At 33.9% G+C, this 23,652-nt stretch overlaps 1 protein-coding gene across 1 annotated transcript in view; it reads left to right on the forward strand.

Annotated features, from left to right (window-relative positions):
* The window catches only part of ANKRD50 (ankyrin repeat domain 50), a 43,235-nt gene extending 31,581 nt beyond the window's left edge, over positions 1–11,654 (forward strand). Inside the window, exons 4-5 of the mRNA XM_003732434.5 lie at positions 3,632–7,182; positions 8,635–11,654. Of these exons, the coding sequence (XP_003732482.1) occupies positions 3,632–7,179 (3,548 nt within the window). The 3' untranslated portion in view covers positions 7,180–7,182; positions 8,635–11,654. The remainder of the gene's footprint in view (positions 1–3,631; positions 7,183–8,634) is intronic.
* The last annotated feature ends 11,998 nt before the right edge of the window (positions 11,655–23,652 follow it).

Here is a 23,652-nt window from a genome sequence, read left to right on the forward strand (position 1 = left end):
CTTTTTTTCATGAAATTTTGCTATCTGATCATTATGTTTTTATTAGAAAGTCAAAGTGATTTTCTTACTTATTTTGAGGGCTTTTATTTGATATTTTACAATACTTTACAATTTTTTTCAGCTGTTTAATATTGTAATAATTATTTTGAAGTCTATGTAACCTAATGTGTTGCCCTTTACTATTCTGTATTCTTAACATTTATCTTTAATGATTTTGCCTATATAGAATTTTTTTACTAAATGGTATGAAATAAGTTTCTAACAAATAATTTGTAAAACCATAAATTTTCTCAGCAAATTATTGACTCCTTTTACAATTACTTGGTGATATTTCTTTCATCATACATTAAGTTTGGGTATGTGTGCATATAGATTTGTCTGTGTACTATTACTGTATTTCTAAACTAATCATCTGCTCTTCTAAACTGTGTTAGCATTATTATGCAAATAACACATTGGTTTAATTTTTGTAATTTTCTTGTTTCATTACTTCCTAGCCCTCTTATTATTCTAAATTATATAAGCAGAATTCTGACTACAATTAGGGTATTATCATAGGCTGTTTATAAAAGTAATACAGGCTCCATTTAGAACATATTTTAAATGACAGCCAACACAAATATTACACTGGAGATAAATTAATAATTAAGCACTCTTAACACACTGTGTTAAATTTTGTATTTGTTTTCCTTCCTAATTGAGATCATACTATGTATTAATTTGATTTTCTGCCTTTTATATTTACATTGACAAACCTTTTAGTGCCACCATATTGTCTTCCTAATGACTATTTTAATGCCTACATATTTTATTTGTATATTAATGTTCTGACATTTGCTGAAATTTCTTTTTACATTTTTAGGTTTTATTTTCATATTATTGCTCATCTTCACAGGTTCTTTATGATAATAAGTAATATCGGTAAGCATCAATTTCGAAATATTGGCACAGTTCCTCTCTTTTACTTTGTTTTCACCACTAGTGTGTAATGCCATACCCTGAGAAATGTTTTAAGTAAGAATAGAAATGTTTCAAGGAGGAATAGAAAAGTTCAAGTAAGAATATAAAAGCATAGAAGAGTACTTCTATTTAGAAAAGGAAGAAGAGAAGAGCAATAGGGAGGTGGCTCATCATTTCAATAAGTCATATTTTTATTCCCCTAGAAGTTTTGATTATTTTTCAGCCCTACCTTATAATGTTTAAAAGTGCTTTGATAGCAGTATATTGTGTGTGTTCATAATAAGAGGATTACATGTGTATTAGTCAGAAGTTATAATTTTAAAAAGTAATATTTTCAGTACCTTAACTCAAGATATTGAAGTTGTTGATTAATAGATATTCTTAGTTCTGTTTTAATGAACAGGTAACTATTATTGGTGATGAACATAATTTCTTCAATCTAAATTTTATATTATTAAATATTTAGATTGTGGGAGTGTTATTTTCTAAATTACAACCACTTTGTAAATTTTCTTTTTGAAATTCTATACTTTCTTGTAGAATCAGTTCTATGTCCCTACTCCCTCCTCTTCATTCCCCTATCAAACACTTCAGCTTTCTTTCACAGCTTTCTATTCTTGTTCCCATCTCAATGAACAGAGCAAACTTCAAAGTCAAGTGATCAAAATTCTGATTTATCACTTTCTAGCTGTGTCACTGTGAGCAATTTATTCAAGCCCTCTAAGATTTAGGTTCCTCATTTTTTATATAGAAATTTTTATATCACAGGCTTAACAGATGAGAAAGTTATATAAAATGAATATTTAAAGTGCTGCATTAGAAATAGTTGACGCTCAATAAATGTTCCTCTCTTTTATTCCATTCTGAAGAACCATACCTATTACTGTGGAGTTTGTCTTAATAATCTCAAGTTCCAATCATGACATCTTAGTTAATTAGGTTTAAATTTTAGATATTTATTCATAATGTGTCATGTAAATCAATCAAGTAATGTAATAAAAAGTATTACATTAAAGTAACATACTACATCACTTTGGAAACCTTAACACCCTGTATAATGTAAGATAATATTATTTCTTAAGTAATTTATTTTATTAATAATGTACTAGGTATTTCCCTTATCTAACTTAAAATTTTAAGTGAGTTGATAAAGTCAAAAGCAAATGGACACACAAGAAAGATTTGGAAGCAAATCATCTCACATACTGGTAAAGGTAGATTGCTGTAAATTTCTAGAGATGTTTTAAACCCTACTTCGGTGAGGAGTAACTTTTTTTCATAATTGAAATTTATCTTTTGAAATTATTTCTGTCAAGTAATAATCTTGTGTGTATATACATATATATGTAAAAGTAGATTCTATTTTTATATAGATTTAGGGATATATCAATCTATATAAAAAGGGCTATATTAGGGCAACTTTGTTATTCATATTTCATTCTTGGTAGGTTGTTTATTTTTCAGTAACTCTCCATTTCATCTACATCCTTAAAGCTTAGTATTACAAAATCAAATTCATCAGCTTTTTCTGGAAACCTATTATTTGTCCTTCAGTGGTGTCTTTTTCAGTCCTGTTGGCAGAGCCACAAGTTAATGTCAGCTTCGACTCCTCCTTTTTTCTTTAATTCTCCACATTCACCAAATACCATACAATCTAGCTCTTATTAAAAATTCCCAAGTCCATCACGTTATTTTTGCTGCTGCTGCAGCAGCTGCTGCCACTACCATGGCTGTTGTTCCGGCTCAGAGTGATTTTCATCTGGAGTTTATCATATCCTCTTTTAAAAAGGTTTTGCCTTTAGTCTTGACTTGCTCCAGTTCTTCTTTGGATGTTAGAATATTCCTTCAAAGTGCAAATCTGCTCATGTTAGAGCCTGGTAAGTTCATTCACTGAGAAGTTTTTTGTTCTGTAAGATGAATACACAGTTGTCTAATAAATTCATATCTGTACGTCATGATGTCATCTCCCTTCAGTCAATGAAATCATGGCTTCCTTTAACTAACTTAAAATGAGTTTAAAATAGCTGTAGCTAGTATATTTTAGGTTGGTTTAAATTTTATTATTTATTTTACAGTGCTGAAGTTTTTTGACCGTAATTTGGCCAAGAAGTTGGATCTTAATTGGTTCAAGCTATTTATTGATGATCTGAGATTTAGTTATTTTAGTTTGATAAAATGTGTAATGTGGTTTAAAGGTAATGACTGGATATTCTAATTAGATGTAAATATTCAGGCACATAATTAAGGCTAGTGTACATTCAACTGTATAGATGGAAATATATAAATTATTTATATGAAAAACATTCTGTAAAAAGAAACCCTACTTGTTATGTCTCCTCCAACTTTTCCCCAATCGCTTGGGAGTTCAGATAATGTTAACTGGGTGCTTTTATGGTTATGTAAGACTGCTTCTTAATTAGTATCTATTACCATGGAGTTGTGAGAGGCACCAAGCTACTAAAGGAATAAGTAGTTGGATTTGTGGGTAGGAAGATGAAATTTTTCTGTCATCAGTGTGTTTTTATGGAAAGAAAAGAAAACTGCTTATTAGTATTAATTTATTAATTGATTGATTATATGCTGAAGACGTTCTCTACATTCTCCTTGAAGACGTGGTAACTTCTATAATCCTTTTCAATTGATGACATCTACTTTTTTATTTCTTCTTTAGGTTTTCGAAAAATAAGCTTAGATGACCTTCGGAAAGCATATATTGTTAAGGATGTTCAACAGTACATTCTTCATCGTTTAGATCAAGAAGAAGCTTTGCGGCAACACCTCACAAAAGAAACCGCAGAGATGTTAAATCAACTGCACATTAAAAGCAGTGGCTGCTTTCTTTACCTAGAACGAGTTCTAGATGGAGTTGTAGAAAACTTTATTATGTTAAGAGAGATTCGTGACATCCCAGGAACTCTAAATGGTTTATATCTCTGGCTATGCCAAAGACTTTTTGTAAGAAAACAATTTGCAAAGGTTCAGCCCATTTTGAATGTGATTCTTGCAGCCTGCCGACCTTTGACCGTAACAGAATTATATCATGCAGTGTGGACCAAAAACATGTCATTAACTTTGGAAGATTTTCAACGCAAGTTAGATGTCCTCTCCAAACTTCTTGTTGATGGACTTGGAAATACAAAAATATTGTTTCATTACAGTTTTGCAGAGTGGCTTCTGGATGTGAAACACTGTACTCAGAAGTATTTATGTAATGCAGCAGAAGGACACAGAATGTTGGCTATGAGTTATACCTGTCAAGCCAAGAATTTAACACCATTGGAAGCACAAGAATTTGCATTGCACTTAATTAACTCAAACTTACAATTAGAGACAGCGGAGTTAGCTCTGTGGATGATATGGAATGGTACACCTGTCAGAGATTCCCTTTCTACTTTAATACCCAAGGAACAAGAAGTGCTACAGCTGTTGGTTAAAGCTGGGGCTCATGTCAACAGTGAAGATGATCGCACATCTTGCATAGTTCGACAAGCCTTAGAAAGAGAGGATTCCATTCGAACATTGTTAGATAATGGAGCTTCAGTAAATCAATGTGATTCAAATGGGAGAACATTATTGGCTAATGCCGCATATAGTGGCAGTCTCGATGTAGTCAATTTACTTGTCTCTAGGGGAGCAGATTTAGAGATAGAAGATGCTCATGGACATACACCACTCACTCTAGCGGCTAGACAAGGACATACCAAGGTGGTTAATTGTTTGATTGGGTGTGGAGCAAATATTAATCATACTGATCAAGATGGTTGGACAGCATTAAGATCTGCTGCTTGGGGTGGCCATACTGAGGTAGTTTCTGCACTACTTTATGCTGGTGTAAAAGTGGACTGTGCAGATGCTGATAGCCGAACAGCTTTGAGAGCCGCAGCATGGGGAGGACATGAGGATATTGTACTGAATTTGCTACAACATGGTGCTGAAGTGAACAAAGCTGATAATGAAGGTAGAACTGCTTTGATAGCAGCAGCATACATGGGACATAGGGAGATAGTGGAACACCTACTGGACCATGGAGCAGAAGTAAATCATGAGGACGTTGATGGCAGGACTGCACTCTCTGTAGCTGCACTTTGTGTGCCTGCAAGTAAAGGACATGCATCAGTTGTTAGCCTTTTAATCGATCGAGGTGCTGAAGTAGATCATTGTGATAAAGATGGCATGACTCCACTGCTGGTAGCTGCCTATGAAGGACATGTTGACGTGGTTGACTTGCTTCTAGAAGGGGGAGCAGATGTAGATCACACAGATAACAATGGTCGTACACCCCTCTTAGCAGCAGCTTCTATGGGTCATGCATCAGTTGTAAATACACTTTTGTTTTGGGGTGCAGCTGTGGATAGTATTGATAGTGAAGGTAGGACAGTCCTCAGTATAGCTTCAGCACAAGGAAATGTTGAGGTGGTACGTACTCTACTGGATAGAGGGTTGGATGAAAATCACAGAGATGATGCTGGATGGACACCTTTGCACATGGCAGCTTTTGAAGGGCACAGATTAATATGTGAAGCACTTATTGAACAAGGTGCTAGAACAAATGAGATTGACAATGATGGACGAATCCCTTTCATATTAGCGTCACAAGAGGGTCATTATGATTGTGTTCAAATATTATTGGAAAACAAATCAAACATTGATCAAAGAGGTTATGATGGAAGAAATGCACTGCGGGTTGCAGCATTAGAAGGGCACCGGGACATTGTTGAATTGCTTTTTAGCCATGGAGCTGATGTTAACTGCAAAGATGCTGATGGTAGGCCCACACTTTATATCTTGGCCTTAGAAAATCAACTTACAATGGCTGAATATTTTTTAGAAAATGGCGCCAATGTAGAAGCAAGTGATGCTGAAGGAAGGACAGCACTTCATGTCTCCTGTTGGCAAGGCCATATGGAAATGGTGCAGGTTCTGATAGCCTACCATGCTGACGTCAATGCTGCAGACAACGAAAAGCGCTCTGCCTTGCAATCTGCAGCCTGGCAGGGCCATGTAAAAGTGGTTCAGCTTCTGATTGAGCATGGTGCTATAGTTGACCATACATGTAACCAAGGTGCAACTGCGCTCTGTATTGCAGCCCAGGAAGGGCACATTGATGTTGTGCAGGTCTTATTAGAGCATGGTGCTGATCCAAACCATGCTGATCAATTTGGACGCACTGCTATGCGTGTTGCAGCCAAAAATGGACATTCTCAAATAATTAAATTATTAGAAAAATACGGTGCATCTAGTTTGAATGGCTGTTCCCCATCTCCTGTTCACACAATGGAGCAGAAACCTCTACAGTCAGTGTCTTCAAAAATGCAGTCATTAACAATTAAATCAAATAGCTCTGGTAGTACTGGTGGAGGGGATATGCAGCCTTCATTACGTGGTTTACCTAATGGGCCAGCTCATGCATTTAGTTCTCCTTCAGAATCTCCAGATTCTACAGTTGACCGGCAGAAGTCATCACTGTCAAATAATTCCCTGAAAAGCTCAAAAAATTCATCTTTGAGAACTACTTCTTCCACAGCAACAGCTCAAACAGTGCCAATTGATAGTTTTCATAACTTGTCATTTACAGAACAAATTCAGCAACATTCATTGCCACGCAGTAGAAGCCGACAGTCAATTGTTTCCCCATCTTCCACAACACAGTCCTTAGGACAGAGTCATAATTCACCGAGTAGTGAATTTGAGTGGAGTCAAGTAAAGCCCAGTTTGAAGTCAACTAAGGCCAATAAAGGGGGGAAATCAGAAAATTCTGCCAAATCTGGATCAGCTGGGAAAAAAGGAAAGCAAAGTAATTCGTCACAGCCAAAGGTTTTAGAATATGAAATGACTCAGTTTGATAAAAGAGTACATGTAGCCAAATCCGGGACCACTGCACCACCTAAACAAATGCCAGCAGAATCTCAATGCAAAATGATGATACCTTCAGCTCAGCAGGAAATTGGTCGATCTCAACAGCAGTTTCTTATTCACCAACAAAGTGGGGAACAGAAGAAGAGAAACGGAATAATGACAAATCCAAATTATCATCTTCAGAGCAACCAGGTTTTTCTTGGTAGGGTTTCAGTCCCACGAACAATGCAAGATAGAGGGCATCAGGAAGTGTTGGAGGGATACCCTTCCTCAGAGACAGAATTAAGTCTTAAACAAGCTCTGAAGCTTCAGATTGAAGGTTCTGACCCAAGCTTCAACTACAAAAAGGAAACACCATTATAAAAGGTAATATTTTGTCAACATAAAGAGTAAAAAACAAAAGTATAGTTCCTTCTACTTGGAATGCTCTTTTCCCTGATCACAAGACTGATTCCCCCAGTTAATCTCTACTCAAATGTCATCTGGGCCAGACCTTCCTCATCACCCCTTAACATCAGAATTCTCCTGCCTCTGGCACTCCTTTTCCCCTTTCCTGCATTATGTTATCCAAAGGACTTATTATTTAAAATACTTTAGATGTTTTATTTATTATGCTTATTTTTCTCTTCTGACCTAAAATACAGTCTTTTTGAAGGTAGGGATTTTTATCTGTTTTGTTCATTACTGTATTTAATGAACTTGAAATAGTGCTTGGACTTATGTTAGTTTCCCAGTAAAAAGTTGTTGAATAAGTGAACGAACTAATGAATGAATGTGCTACACTACTTACCGATCCCAGATTAAGAATTCTTTCCTATTCTGTTATTTCCTCCTCTTGAAAGGTCTTTGATGGTGGCAGAGGGAGGAGTTGTTTCTGTAATACTCATCTTTTTTGGGGTTTGAACACAATAATGTCATTAGTGCTTCGTTGATAGTAAATATTAATTTAATTCCTTTTCGCCCAGAAAGAAGTCAAAAATTTAATCAGTAGAAGATAATTTTTATGATGACAGATCTCTTGAGAATCTTCCAAGTAATGTTTTCACACATAAGGCATAGATGTGAAAAATGGTAAATGGATTTTTTGCAATATTGGTATTTAGGGCACTTTATACCTAGATAAAATAGTCATATTTATTAAATAAAAACATTTTTTTCTCCTCCCCATGACAAAGGATGCTTCCTTTGTAATATAGAGGATGTTAGTGGAAAAGTAGGTATGTAAATTTATATACTTTTTTAGAAGCACATTTCCTATATTGGAGATAAATCTGAAGATAGTCTTAGAGATCATCCCTAGCTTACACTGCAACTATATTTATGCCACTTCACTTAATGATTTTTCTTCCTCTAACAAATTATACTCTTTCCTTTTTTGCAACTTCTGTCTTTGTAAATATATTTTAGGAATATAATAGGCTAAACATTATTATAGATTAATTCCCCATATCTTCTAATAATAAACACTTTTCAATGTGCATCTTGGGGTGACCAGTCAAATATCATTCAAAAATCATTTGAATGAAGTAATTTATTCCTCAAATGTGTTTCATTTTTAAAATAACTAATTCCGATGGTATGAGCTTTCAGCTCTCCCGATATCTGTTGTAAAGGCAAAGTATAATATAAAAAATGAAACACTAGAATTAAGGTAAACATTTTGTGGAATTTTAAAAGTGGCTTATAAGTTACTTCGTGCTTTTTGTGGTAAACATATAGATATATAGAGATAAATGTATTATATAAAGTTTATAAATGATATGTAGCTATCTAATACAATGTAGATATTGATTATTTGTTTTTTAACTTTTGCATTAGTTTCCTGTTCTGTGAAACAGAAGACATTGTGATTGGAGTGGTTCTTCAGCTACTGGATGGAAACATGCCTGTTGATTTGCTGAAAAAAAGAAAAAGAAGAATGTGATTATCTGCAGTACAGTTACCTTAATTACTGTAATGTGCCTAAATATAAGGCTGCCTTCTCAATGTAACCCTCTGTGCTTAAAAAATTTCATTTTTTGTGCTTTGTATTCACTACACAGGAGTGAGCACTTTTTAAAAATGCAGATACATACTGCAGTTCCCTGATAAAAGCTGAAAAGAAAAATTGAGTATTTTAAGTTAAGATTTGATAAAATGTGCATGTGCCATGGTCAAATATATATGTAAAGGCAGTGTTCTTTGTATTTATTTTTTTTCTTTTTGTGGCAAAAGAAACTTAAACATACTGTTTCAGTCACACTGCATTGTAGTGTATGGCCTGTTTCGTGTATCTTTAAAATTGTTGTTCAATAAAACAATTCTTGCAACTGTTTTATGTTCACTACACCCTCAGCATTGGATAAAAATCAGTTTCTATATAAGTACCACATTGAAACAAAAACTGATTTCTTGGCAGATTAAAAAACATATTTTTTAGTAGTTTAGGGAGCTGCTTTAAGTAGTTTAAATCTGGATTTTTCCCTGTAGAATTCTTCTCATCTCTGGCGAAACGTGTCAGAGCAACAACAACCAACCAGTCTGTAGGCAGAACAAAGTCCTATTTCATCCACTGGGATACAATTTCACCTTCCATTCACTTTGTCATTCCACCTCTAAGAAGACAGACTATCATTCCTGAGGCATGAAAATTCTCAGGGATAAAGCCATGCCTCAGTCACATGTGTGTGCAGAGAGAAATGCACCTGTCTATCTGAGGGTAGATTTTTGATCCCTGAACAATTCATTGACTAAACTGACCTCTTCCTCCTGGCTAAATAAATTCATTTTGCTGGCTTCTCTCTCAGCTGTTTCTGTTTTGTAAATTGCTGCATGACCAAAATAGCCCTACTCAAAATCAATTGGATTAATTTTAATGGTTTGGTTGGATGAATATTCTTGATGAATATAAAATGTGCTGTCCTTCACAGATGACACAACTCACCTGTCAATCATAGCACATGTGTACTTTTTATTGTTACTTAAAATAATAGTGATGGATTTGCACTTTCCTGTCCTTATACTCTTTCCTGTTTTCTTCTTTGTACAATTGCATGCAGGAGGGCTGGATGCCAGTGTTAAGATAAATTCATGACAAGGAAGGTTAAATAGGTTCAAATGAGCATGTGACCCACAGCCTTAATCTCTTTACTCTTAAATCAATGAGCTATAGCTTAGATGGGTCATTTGTATGTCTGGAAAAGTTGTCACAACAGTTTTAAAGCCAAGGTTGTGGATTTGATCTTCGAATGGGCCTGTTAATGTTTTAGAACCCAGAAATTCTGTTCTTTTCATGTACTGTTGAGAAGGAGGAATGAGGAAAGAGAATTTGGAGATTCAGCACAAAACCATTGCTACTTCTAGAACAAAATCTTTACAATATATCCTAGTAACAAAGGTCAGTAATGTCATCTTCATATATGAAGGACACATGATACATTGTGGAAGTAGAAATGTATAATTATGATAAATTTTTTCACTTGAATCTTACTATAAGGCTTTCTTGCTTTTATTTTTTAAAGTCAGCAAAACTCATTTGTCTGTCATCTATAAGTCATAGTGAGGACTACAAGATAAGTTAATAAGTTCAATTGATATTAAGGTGACATGGCAATATTAATAACTCAAATGTGAATGTTTCAAGTATTGAATTCTTGTCCCTATGGGACATTTATTAAATACACTTAATGGGACTCTTGCAAAGTAGCCTTAAAAGTGTTAATGAGTCTATTACTAAATATGAACACATACTATTATTAGAACCAACTTTACTCATATCTCAAATACAGTACATTTACATTACTGTAGAGGATGAAGCTCTAATTTCTATTACATATATTTTTCTTTAGAAAGAGAACCCTGAAAGCTGCCAGTTTTTCTATTAACTTTGAATTATTGAAATTGTATTTATTTAATTTTATTATTTTTACAAAATTGCACCTTGTGGCCAAAGGGCAAAGACATGACATTGCATAAGGGATTTATGTTTTTCAGAGAGCTAAATGTTTTCATATCCGTACTATATACACTTGAAACAGCTGGTAGGAAGAGCACCTGTTAGAAAAATATGATTTTCAAAAGTAAGTATTCCTCGGGATGTTTTTATATAAATTCTCTTTTGGAATAGAACATAAATGACTTGAGCTAGGATAAGGATGATAGGATGGGTGCTGGAGATGCCCTGCTTTGCTTATTTGTTTCTGTGGGGGATTTAATACTATAAATGAAAATGGCTTCTGCTCCATTAAAAAATAAAAATTGTCCACTAAATATAAAACTCCTTAATAGGTATTTTTGAAATTAAAATCTTTAAATTTTATAAATCAGCTCTTGCCACTTCACAACTATGATGCCGTGTGCTTATAACATTTTTATAGCATTCTGTCTGTGTCTATTCCCTAAATATCATGAGTTCATCATAAGGAAAGTGACAAAAATACAGTGATGAAATAAAAACCTGAATGTTTCAAAGAAAGGTTTTGGAAGGAAAAATGACCTGAAATCAGTGTGTACTGCAAAGTAAAGCCAATATTTTTTGTTCTTTGTCTTCACCCCACCCTCATTGGAATTCTCACCAAAAATAGTTTGATACTTAAAAAACAGAAGTAAGTTCTTTTCTCAGTATTGGTTTGGCTATGCAAATATTTGTTTTGCTTAATGTCCTCCATTTACACTTAGCAAATGTAGTTGCAAACAAATGCTTTCTTTTTATTTTTCCCTTGGTTTGGGGTATGTAAATAGCCTAAAATGTACATTGAATTTCACATTGTAAAAGTTTTATTTTATTCCTTGTATGATATTACTCAGAAAATCCCTATGTATATGAAAGTGCATAATAAATATATTTGCTTTACAGAGAAGATCTTGTTTTAATTTTATCCTTGAACCAGTAGAACATGCATGATATGCGTATAGTAAAAACAACTGTTAGTTGTTTTAAGTTATTATTTTAAATACTCAGCAAATGAATTTGGAAACATTTTACAAAGAAGAAAGTGAAATATAACACTGTCCAAAGGAAGGTAGAAAAACAAAAAGATTTAGTGTTTATATCCTCCTAAGCCTTTTTAAGGACCTAATGTTTTTTCCCCCTGTGACTGATTATATACTATATCACACCATGTCAGGTTTTGTGCATTCTGAGAATTGCATTAATCCAATAAATTCTGCACATGCGTGCTCCTTCATCAGAATATTATGGCCATCTTCTGGTGGATATTTTGGGAGTTATTGCAAACATGGTCATTCATTTTATAAATAAAATTTGTGTGTTTCTTCACTCAGTAAACTTGAGTCACTTCATGATCTTTCCCTCACCGGAACACAGCATACATACACTGTATGTGTATACACACACACACAAATGGCTTTTTGAATCTGTGGGTTCCACAGCCCTGCATGCAACCAACCAATCTCAGATCAAAAATATTCAGAAAAAAGATTCTAAACTTCTGAAAAACAAAAATTTGCTATGTGCCAAGTACTATCTTGAGTCCACCTGAATGAAGTGATGTGTAGGCATTGTATTAGGTAATCTAGAGCTTATTTAAAGTGTACAGGAAGATACGCATAGGTTCTATATAAATGCTCTGCCAATTCATATAAAGGACTTGAGTGTCTGAAGATTTTGGTATCCAAGAGGAGTCCTGAAAACAATCTCCCTATGTTTATTAAGGAATGACTATCTTATTACTCCAAAGAGAGGTTTCTAAAAATGCCAGCAAGATATCTTCTGTCCAGTCATTTCATGAAGATTATAGTGTTCTGCAGTAATTCCCTTAATTATATTTTTTATAGATTTGTTTAATCAATATAAATCTTACTCTAAAAAATTAGTAACATGACAAAATGTATTTAAACACAAATGTGTGGTATACATAGAAGAATTTTAAAACAGCCTGGTAGCTAAATAAACTTACATGGAGTTTTCTAGCTAATGATCCAAGGAAATGCACTGTGAGAACTTGATGATGACTAATGTTTTCACTCCAATTGCCCTAGCAATTGGAAGGATTCCAACTACAGTTGTCCCACTGGATCCTGGGTGGCTTGGTTCCAGGAACCCAGAGGAATACTAAAATCCGTGTGTGCTCAAGTCCCACAGTCGACCTTCTGTATTTGCAGATTCTGCATCTCTCCAATACTGTAGTTTCCATCTGTGACTGGAAGAATCTGTAGATGTGGAATCCGCAGACAGGAAGGGCTGAAGGTAGTAGTGGTTAGATATACTCTGAGGATTATGTTGTGGAATTTCTTGGAAAAATTCATTTATGGTGCAATTATTTGCGCCAATCTTATTTTCAAGGTATGGCCTCTGCTTACCAGTCTTGCTTTTATAGTAAAAGTATAATTATCCAATATTAAAATTATTTGAAGTTTACTGCATATTTACATTTCCACTTTTAATTTCACACTGTTATTACCACACTGGCAAATTTAGCTAAGTTCTGAGGGCCATATTCTTAGAAGAATATATTTGTAATGTTTCTAAGACCTCTGTGTGCCTATATTTTTTAGTCATTATTGGACTTTATGTGTGAACATTGATAATCGTATATCCCGATAGAATTGAAGCTACATTTTAATGGGTATGTCTGTTACTCTCATTTCATTCATAAAGTTACATTGAACTCTTAACATAGGTATTTAGGAAAATACACAAATTCTAAATTGCTATGCTATAAATTTTTATAAATCGAACAAACCTATTTACCACCTGGATCAAGATGTTGGTTATAACTATAATCTCAGAAACCTACCTTGCCACTTCCAGACATGACCCCCAAGAAAGCAAGCCACACTTCTGACTTTCAGTACCGTTAGTATTAACTTATTTATTTTAACTTCACATTAATGGAATCAAACAATATGTCCTTTTTGTACTGGTTTCTTTCCCTTAATGTTATGATTGTGAAATTCGTTTACACTGTTTCTTTGTCCTTTTTTGAATTGTTGCATAGTATTCCATTGTGTGACTATACCATACTTTTAAAAAAATTATTATTATACATTAAGTTCTGGGGTACATGTGCAGAATGTACAGGCTTGTTACATAGGTATACATGTGACATGGTGGTTTGCTGCATCCATCACCTTGTCATCTACATTAGGTATTTCTCCTAATGCTATGCCTCCCCTAGCCCCCACCCCCCAAACAGGCCCCAGTGTGTGATGTTCCCCTCTCTGTGTCCATGTGTTCTCATTGTTCAATTCCCACTTACGAGTGAGAATATGTAGTGTCTGTTTTTCTGATCTTGTGTTAGTTTGCTGAGAATGATGGTTTCTAGCTTTGTTTATGTCCCTGCAAAGGATGTGAACTTATCCTTTTTTATGGCTACACAGTATTCCGTGGTGTATATGGTGTCATATTTTCTTTATCCACTCTATTATCAATGGGCATCTGGGTTGGTTCCAAGTCTTTGCTATTGTGACCAGTGCCACAAAACATACGTGTGCATATGTCTATATAATAGAATGATTTATAATCCTTTGGGTATATGTCCAGTAAAGGGATTCTTTAGGAATTGCCACACTGTCATCCACAATGTTTGAACCAATATATATACTCCCACCAGCACTGAAAAAGCATTCCTATTTCTCCACATCCTCTCCAGCATCTGTTGTCTCTTGACTTTTTGATGACCGCCATTCTAACTGGTGTGACATGGTATCTCATTGTGGTTTTAATTTGCATTTCTCTAATGGCCAATGATGATGAGCTCTTTTTCATATGTTTCTTGGGTCAAAAATGTCTTCCTTTAAGTAGTATCTGTTGATATCCTCCGCCCATTTTTTGATGGGGTTGTTTTTTTCTTGCAAATTTGATTAAGTTCTTTGTAGATTCTGGATATTAGCCCTTTTTGAAATACATGTTACTACTAATGGACATTTGGATTCTTTTCAGTTTGGGGGCCTTAAGAATACTGCAGGTAATAACAGTTTTGTACATATAGTGGTTATCCATGTGTATATATTTATTTTTAATTATATAAATGAAATTACTGGATTTTAGGGTTTGTGTGTGATGAACTTTAATAGATAGTGCCCAATAGTTTTCTCAAGTGGTTTTATTAACTTTTACTCTCTATTGCTCTACATCTTATTTGAAATTTAGTTTTCTTCTTTTCTTTTTATTTTCTTAATTCTATTTGGTTCTATACTAGTATTACCTTGAGATCTGAATTTGCATTTCCCAGATGACTAATGAATCAGCCAATTTTGCATATGATTTTTGTCCATTTGGATATCTTGTCTTGTCAAGAAATTTGCATGATTTTTCCCCTGGAGTTTCTTGGCTTGTAGAAATGCTTTTCTATTTTGGATTTAGGTCATTTTATAGCATATGCAATGCAAATGTCTTCTCAGATTCTATGCTTTGTCATTTCACTCTCATAATGACGTATTTTGGTAAATGAAATTCTTATTTAATCTAGTCTTTTTAGCAGTTGTGAGTTTTATGTATAAAAATTACCTATTCCAAGGTCATGATGATGTTCTTTTATGTTTTCTTAACATAGCTTTTATTTTTCTTATCAAATTAATCCATCATTATTTTTTGAACAGTTATCTGTCACTGCATTTTAGTGGTATCTTTGTTATAAATCAGGTACTTTTATATAGGTTGGTCTTTTTGTCCTTCCTTGAGCCAATATTATATCCACTTAATCACTGTAGCTTTATAATGTTTAATATCTGATAGTATAAATTCTCCCACTTTTTCCCTCAAGATTGCCTTGGCTTTTTTTTTTTTTTTTCCTTTTGGCCTTCTGCTTTCAATAGAACTTTAAAATAGGTATCTCAATTATTACTTTTTTAAATCTGAAATTTTGATTAGGATTACACTGAATCTAAAAATAAATGTGGGGTTGGGTGAATTGATTTGTTTATATTAATATATTTAGTCTTCCCATCAAGGAAGTTGTCATATCCTTAATTGATTTAGATTATCTTTACCTTAAGTAGTGTTTCATATTAGGTTGGTGCAAAAGTAATTGCGGTTCTTGTCATTAAAAGTAATGAAAAACCTCAGTTACATTTTGCACCAATCTAATAGTTTTCTGTGTAGAAGTATTTTCTATTCACTGTATTCCTAGGTAATCTGTTGCTTATTGATGCTGTTGTAAATATTTTTATTTAATTTTCTATTCATTTCTGATATATAGAAATATAGTTTATTTAAACATTGAGTGTATTCAAAAATCTTGAAAAATTTATTTTTTAACTGAAGTATAACTTGCATACACAAAAATTTACCATTGAAAGTATAGTGTAATGAGTTTTGACAAGTTGTGCAATGTAATCATTACCACAATTGAGATATAGAATATTTCCATCACCTCAAAACATCTTTTTGTGCCCCTTTGAAATCAATTTTCTCCTCTTACCCCCAGCCTCTGTTAACCACTGGTTTCATTTCTTAATAGTTTTATCTTTTTAGAGATGCCATATAAGTGAAATTATATAATAAATAGACAATTGTGCCTGGCTTATTTTACTTAGCATAATGCTTTTGGGATGCACCCATGTTGTAACATGTATGAGAAGAATGGCTTTCTAATTCTGAGTATTCTGTATTCCACTGTAAGCTTATACCACAATTTGTTTATCCATTCACAAGTTCATAGTATTTGAGTTGTTTCCAGTTGTTGGCTAGTATGAATGATGCTTTTGTAAGCATTTGCATTTAGATATTTATATCAATATGTGATTTCATTTGTCTTGGGTAATACCTAGGAGTGGGATTCCTGGGCTGCTACATATATAGTTAAAATTTATAAGAAACTGACAACACCTTTTCAAAAATAGGTGTACCATTTTGCATTCTCACCAGGAATGGAAGAGATTTTCTGTTTCTCCACAGTTTCACACACACGGTATTGTCAGTCTTTTTTGTTGAAATTTTAATTTAGATGACTGTAGATTCACATGCAATCGTAAGAAATAATACAAAGAGATCCCAGAGATCTTCTATACCCTTTACCGAGTTTATCTCCCATGCTGACAACTTGCAAAACTACAGAACATCATAGCCAGTATGTTAACATTGACAATATCCACTCATCTTATTCAGAATTCCCCAGTTTTACTTGTACTCATTTGTGTTTGTGTGTGTACGTGTGTGTGTGTGTGGAACTAATACATAGTTCTATTCAATTTTACCACATATATAGGTCCCTGTCTCTACACAACAGTCAAAATACAAAACAGTCCATGACTACAAGTAGCCTTCTCGTTGCCTTTTTATAACCTCACTCAATTGAGATATAGAATGTTTCCATCACCTCAAAATGTTTTTGTGCCCCTTTCCTGCCCAACCCATTCACTCCTTTCTCCTGGCAACCACTATTCTAGTCTCTATTTTTATAACTGTATCATTTAAAACATGTTATATAAATGGAATCACAGAGTATGTAATCTTTTGGACTGACTTTTTCACTCTGAACTCCTTTGAGATTGACCTGAGTTTTGCATTTCCATGGCGATCTTTTCATACTGCTAAGTAGTATTCCATAGTGTGTGTCGCAGTTTATTGAACCATTCTCCGTTGATGGACATGGGATCTGTTTCCAGTTTTGTACTATTATGAATAAAGCTGCTATCAACATTTGTATGTAGGTTTTTATGTGAACATAAGTTATTTTCTGGGACAAATGTTCAAGAGTGTAAATATTGACTCATGTGATAATTGTGTGTATAGTTTTATAAGAAATAAACTTTTCAATTTTTTTTAGCTGTTTTTCTTCCATTAAACTTTTTTTTTTTTTTTTAAGGAAGGACTCACTGTTTCCCAGGCTGCTCTTGAACTCTTGGAATCATGTGATCCTACTTCCTTGGCCTCCCAAAGTGCTAGGATTACAGGCATGGGCCGGTACACCTCGCCTATTGAGCTACATTAATGGAACAGGATACTTACTATTTAAGAAAACAAGAAATGTGGCTGGGCACGGTCACTAATACCTGTAATCTCAGAACTTTGGGAGGCCGAGGCAGGTGGATCACTTGAGGACAGGAGTTTAAGCCAGGAGGACACCAGCCTGGCTAACATGGGGAAACCCTGTCTCTACTATAAATACAAAAATTAGCTCACCTTGGTTTCACACTCCTATAAGCCCAGCTACTCAGGAGGCTGAGGCAGGAGAATTGCTTGAACCCAGGTGGTGGAAGTTGCAATGAGCTGAGATCGCACCATTGCACTCCAGTCTGGGTGACAGAACAAGACTCAAAAAGAAAAAAAAAAAAAGGAAAGAAAGAAAAGAAGAAACGAACTTTTCATGATGGGCTGTATCACTTTGTATTTTCACCAGCAATTTATATTTCTTCATATCCTTGCCAGCATTTAGTATTGTCATTATTTTCTGTCTCTGTCATTCTCATAAGTGTATAGTGATATGTGGTTATAGTTTTAATTTGTATTTTTCTAATGACTAATGATGTTGAACATTTCTTGATGGGTCCATTTGCCATCTATGTATCCTTTTCAGTGAAATGTTTGTATCTTTTTAACTTAAACAGTTGGGTTGTTTTGTTAGTTTGTTTTTACTGTAAAGTTTTGAAAGTTCTTTATATATTTTAGATACTAGTTGTCTGTCAGATGCATAGTTTGCAAATATTTTCTCAGTTTTGTCTTTTTATTTTGGCTCTCATCTTGTCTTTTTATTTTCTTCACCTAGTCTTTTGCAGAGCAAAAAGATGTGGTTCAATTTTTCTATAATGACTTAGGCTTTTTGAGTCATATATAAGAACTCTTTGCCTAGCCAGGGACCCCAAAGATTTTTATTCTTTTTTTCTAAATGTTTTTCAGGTTTTTTGTTTTTGTTCTTCTTGTTGTTATTTTTGAGAGGGAGTCTCGCTCTGTTACAGGCTGGTATGCAGTGGCGCGATCTTGGCTCACTGCGACTTCTGCTTTCTGGGTTCAAGTGATTCTCCTGCCTCTACCTCCCAACCAGCTGGGACTAGAGGCATGCACCACCTTGCACAGCTAAATTTTTTTTCTTTTTTTCTTATTTTTAGTAGAGACAGGGTATCACTATGTTGACCGGGTGGTATTGATCTCTTGACCTTGTGATCCGCCCACCGTGGCCTCCCAAAGTGCTGGGATTACAGGCATGAGCCACCATGCCCAACCCCGTTTTACAGTTTTTACACTTTACATTTAAGTCCATGATCCATTTTGAATTACTTTTTGTATAAGATATGAGGTTTAGGTTGACTTCATATTTTTGCCAAAATATGAAATACAATGGGTATTTACTCTAGCACTATTTGGTGAAAAGTCAATCCTTCCTTCACTAATTTGTTTTTGTACCTTTGTCAAAAATCAGTTGAGCATATTTGTGTGGGTCTATTTCTGAGTTATCTATTTTGTTCCATTGGTCTCTGTGTCTATCCCTCTATCAGTACCATACTGTCTTGATAGAGCAGCTATGCAGGAAGCTTTAATATGGAGCAAGGTGAACTTTTCCATTTTGTTTCCAAGATTGTTTTAGCTATTCTAAGTCATGTGCCTTTAAAATATGGTTTCTAAATTTATTCAAAATTTTTCTGAGATTTTGATAGAAATTGCATAAACATGTAGATCAATTTAAAGAAAACTAACATAGTAAATATTTTTTTGATGTTCTTAAACCAGAAATATAATATGTATCTCCATATATTTAGGTGTTTAATTCCTTTTAACATTTTATAATTTTTCATATATGGATCTTATAATGTTATATTTATATCTAAATATTTAACTTTTGTTGTAGCAATTTTAAATTTGTTTTAATAAAATTTTCACAGTCATTTAGAGTATATATATTTTTTGTTTTATCTTGCTGAATCCATTTTTCTTTTTTTTCTAGATTTTGGGGGATTTTCTGTGTAGACAATCATTCCATCTGAAATTAGGAGCCATATTATTTATTTTTTTCCTCTCTGTATGCCTTTTATCTCTTTTTTTAACCTCTTTGCAGTGGCTAGCTGTTCCAGTGCCACATTAATTAGAGCAATGAGGATGGATATTCTTGTCTAAAAATTCCCAATTTTAAGGGAAAAATATTTAGCCTTTCACCATTAAGGAGGATGTACACTGTAGGTTTTCTGTAGATGTTCTTGTCTGGTTGAGATAATATCCCTCTCCTTCTAATTTACTGAAGAGTTTTGATTATGAATGGGTGTTGGGTTGTGTCCAGTGCTTTGTGTGCCTGGAATGAATCCCACTTTGTCATGATGCACATTTGTTAATACATTGTTAGAATTGGTTTGCTAATTTTTTGTTGAAGAATTTCATCTAAGTTCATGAGATATATTGTTAAGTAGTTTTATTTATTTATACACTCTGTGGTTTTGGTATCAAGTTACTACTGTCCTTATGAAATGAGTTAAGCTGTGTTCCCTCCTCTCATATTTTCTGCAAGAGATCATATAAAATTGATGTTAATTCTTCTTTGAATGATTTGCAGCATTCTCCAGCTAAACCATCTGGGCTTGACAATTTTTTCTTCAGGAGGTTTTTAGTCATGAATTCAAATTTTTAATGGTTATAATAGACTATTCAGATTATCTGATTCAACATTATTTTACTGACTTCCTCTTTTATTTTCAACTTTATTGTTTTCTGTTTTTATCTTTGCTATTTATTATTTTCTTCCTTCTGCTTACTTTGCTTTACTTTTGAAAAGCTCTTCCTCAGATTGCTTCTTGTTGGTGGAGCTGGGGATGAATCTCCCTTGTTGGTGGTGCCCACCTGCTATCTCTTACTAGGTTGGGGTTGGTAAAAGCAAGATCTGGGTCACCCCCATCAGTTGGGAGGGGGTCATAAGACATCCTGCTTCTGTGTTATCTAGTCATAGAGTGCCAAACTAGTTTGCCTTCCTCTTATCATATTTCAGAGTTCTACTTTGGCTGCCTCTTACCTGATGTCCATCATTTATAGTCATTCTTAGTGGAAAGGAGGCTGGAGAAATAAGTCTACCTCACTTTGTTTGGTTCAAAAGTTTCTTAGTCGTTTTTTAACTTTAACCATTCTAGCAAATGTGTAGTTGAGTCTTATTATAATTTTTAATTGTTTTTTTTCCCCACTCTGTAATGATGCTGATTGAGCCTCTTTTCATATGCTTATTTGCCATCTTTATACTTGATAAAGTGTCTGTTTCAACATTTTGTCCATTTTCAAATGAAACATTTTTTTTTCATTTTGTCCATTAGGTCAAAATTCTATTTTGTTATTAGTAAATATGACAATTTATTTATATATTTTAGTCATTATGATCATTTGATAAAAAGACTATCCTTTTTGCATTGAATTACTTTGGCATTTTTGTTGGAAATCAGTTGAACACATACATGTAAATCTGCTTATGGACAATATTCTGTTTCATTAATCTATATGTCTATCCTTATATCAATACTACACTATCTTAATTATTTTTACAGTAAGTTTTTATATCAAGTAGTTGAGACTTCAACATTTTTTTTTCAAAGCAGCTTTGGTTTTCCTATTCATTACATCTCTATCTAAATTGCCAAGGCACTTTGGTAATATCCACAAAAAAAATTAGCCTCCTTCTATCTTGACTGAGATTTCACTGAATCTATAGAAAAACTGGGGAGACCTGACTTCTTAAGAATGTTGTGTCTTCTGATCCATGAAAACAATGTATCTCTATTTCTATCAGCAATGTTTTATAGCTTTCTGTGTACAGTTCTTGAACATATTTGTTAAATTTATCCCTAAATATTTCAAGTTTTTATCTGATGCTTTTGCAAATGGTATTTTTAATTTTATTTTCCAATTTTTGTTATTATTATATAGAAATACAATTTTGTGTATATGTGTATATTGACCTTGTCAAATTCACTTAATATTTCAAGTAGATATTCAGTAATTTCTTAGAGATTTTCTACATAGGTGATTGCATCACCTGTGAATAAAAGCAGTTGTATGTTTTCCTTTCCCATCTACATGCTTTTTACTTTTTTTTAAATAGCCTTACTGCATTGTTTAGAACCCTAAATATAATGGTGAATATGTTTGGGGAATGAACATTTTTGTCTTATTCCAAACTTAGGGGGAAGTAGTCTTTCAGCATTAACTATAATGTCAGTTGTAGATCTTTTATAGATACCCTTAATTATGTAGAGTGTATTTCTATTTCTAGTTTGTGAATAACTATAATCATAAATGAATGTCAAATGGGCAAAGTGTTGAGCAAACTAATTCAAGTTTAAAAGGCAAATGGTGATGTGGAGATTGAATTGACTCAGTCTAATTTTAGAACTTGCACTCTCTTTTAGTATATCTGCTGCCAAAAGGAGCCCCAGAACCTATACTCTTAAATTCTATACTCTATTGTCTCTCAATATGGTGTTGTATATTTTAATTTAGAGACACTTTAGATGGAATAAATGTATTTTTTATTTCAAAATTAGCCTAGCTTTAATATTGTACCTGGGAGGCAATATCCATTCAACTTCTTCTTCCATACAGTAATTGGCATATGGTCTTTCATCTGTTAAATAATAGCATATTAAATAAATATATGACATAATAATCTATGTAGAAAGTCTCCCCATATCTAATATACAACTCCATTAAACGTTTAAAACTATTATAATTAAGAATGTGTTAAATATCTTAAATGGAACTAAGATTACATAGTCAAAAGTTTACTTTAATATCAATATTTTAAAGGATATTGTGGTAAAGAAGAACAAACTTAGTACTCACAGTTATTTTGGATGGGTCTTCAAATTTGAAAAGACCATGATTAAGAGAAAATAAAACTTTAGCTATTCTAGCAGATGGAGTTGACTCAAATGCTTTCATTCTTTCAATCTTTTGTACACAGTTTATTGTGACCAAAATGCCATCTTCACCTTCTTAGTATGTCAAAATCCAATTCATCCTTAAAAATTAACCACTGTTCTATGAAGATAAGTAATTATTGAGCCCCTATTTTTTGCTATGAGCTGAGAAGACAGCAATTCATAAGATAAATAATGTCCTACTCATCTGGAACTTCCCTTTCAGTGGTGATGGTAGGGAGAGGGGACAGAAAATGAGCAAATACACAAATGGAATGGGCCAAGTAGAAAACTGAAACATGGTGTATTAGTCTACTTTCACACTGCTACGGAGAACTAGCTGAGACTGGGTAATTTATAAAGGAAAGAGGTTTATTGACTCACAGTTCCATATGGCTTGGGAAACCTCAGGAAACGTACAATCATGGTAGAAGGCAAACGGGAAGCGAGGACCTTCTTTACATGGCAGCAGGAGAGAAAAGAAGACAGTGAAGGCAAAAGAGCCCTTTATAAAACCATCAGATCTCATGAGAACTTACTATCATGAGAACAGAATAAGGGAAACTCCCATTCACAACTGCTACAAAGAGAATAAAATACCTAGGAATACAACTAAGAAAGGATGTAAAGTACCTCTTCAAGGAGAACTACAAACCACTGCTCAAGGAAATAAGAGGACACAAACAGATGCTGGAGAGGATGTGGAGAAACAGGAACGCTCTTACACAGTTGATGCGAGTGTAAACTAGTTCAGCCATTGTGGAAGACAGTGTGGCAATTTCTCAAGGATCTAGAAATAGAAATACCATTTGACCCAGCAATTCCATTACTGGATATATACCCAAAGAACTATAAATCATTCTACTATAAAGACACATGCACACGAATGTTCACTGCAGCACTGTTTACAATAGCAAAGACCTGGAACCAACCCAAATGCCCATCGATGATAGACTGGACAAGAAAAATGTGGTACATATACACTATGGAATATGATGAAGCCATAAAAAACGATGAGTTCATCTCCTTTGTAGGGACATGGATGAACCTGGAAACCATCATTCTCAGCAA

Source organism: Callithrix jacchus, chromosome 3, assembly GCF_049354715.1.
Source record: "Callithrix jacchus isolate 240 chromosome 3, calJac240_pri, whole genome shotgun sequence".
In the NCBI taxonomy this organism is placed as follows: Eukaryota; Metazoa; Chordata; class Mammalia; order Primates; family Cebidae; genus Callithrix; species Callithrix jacchus.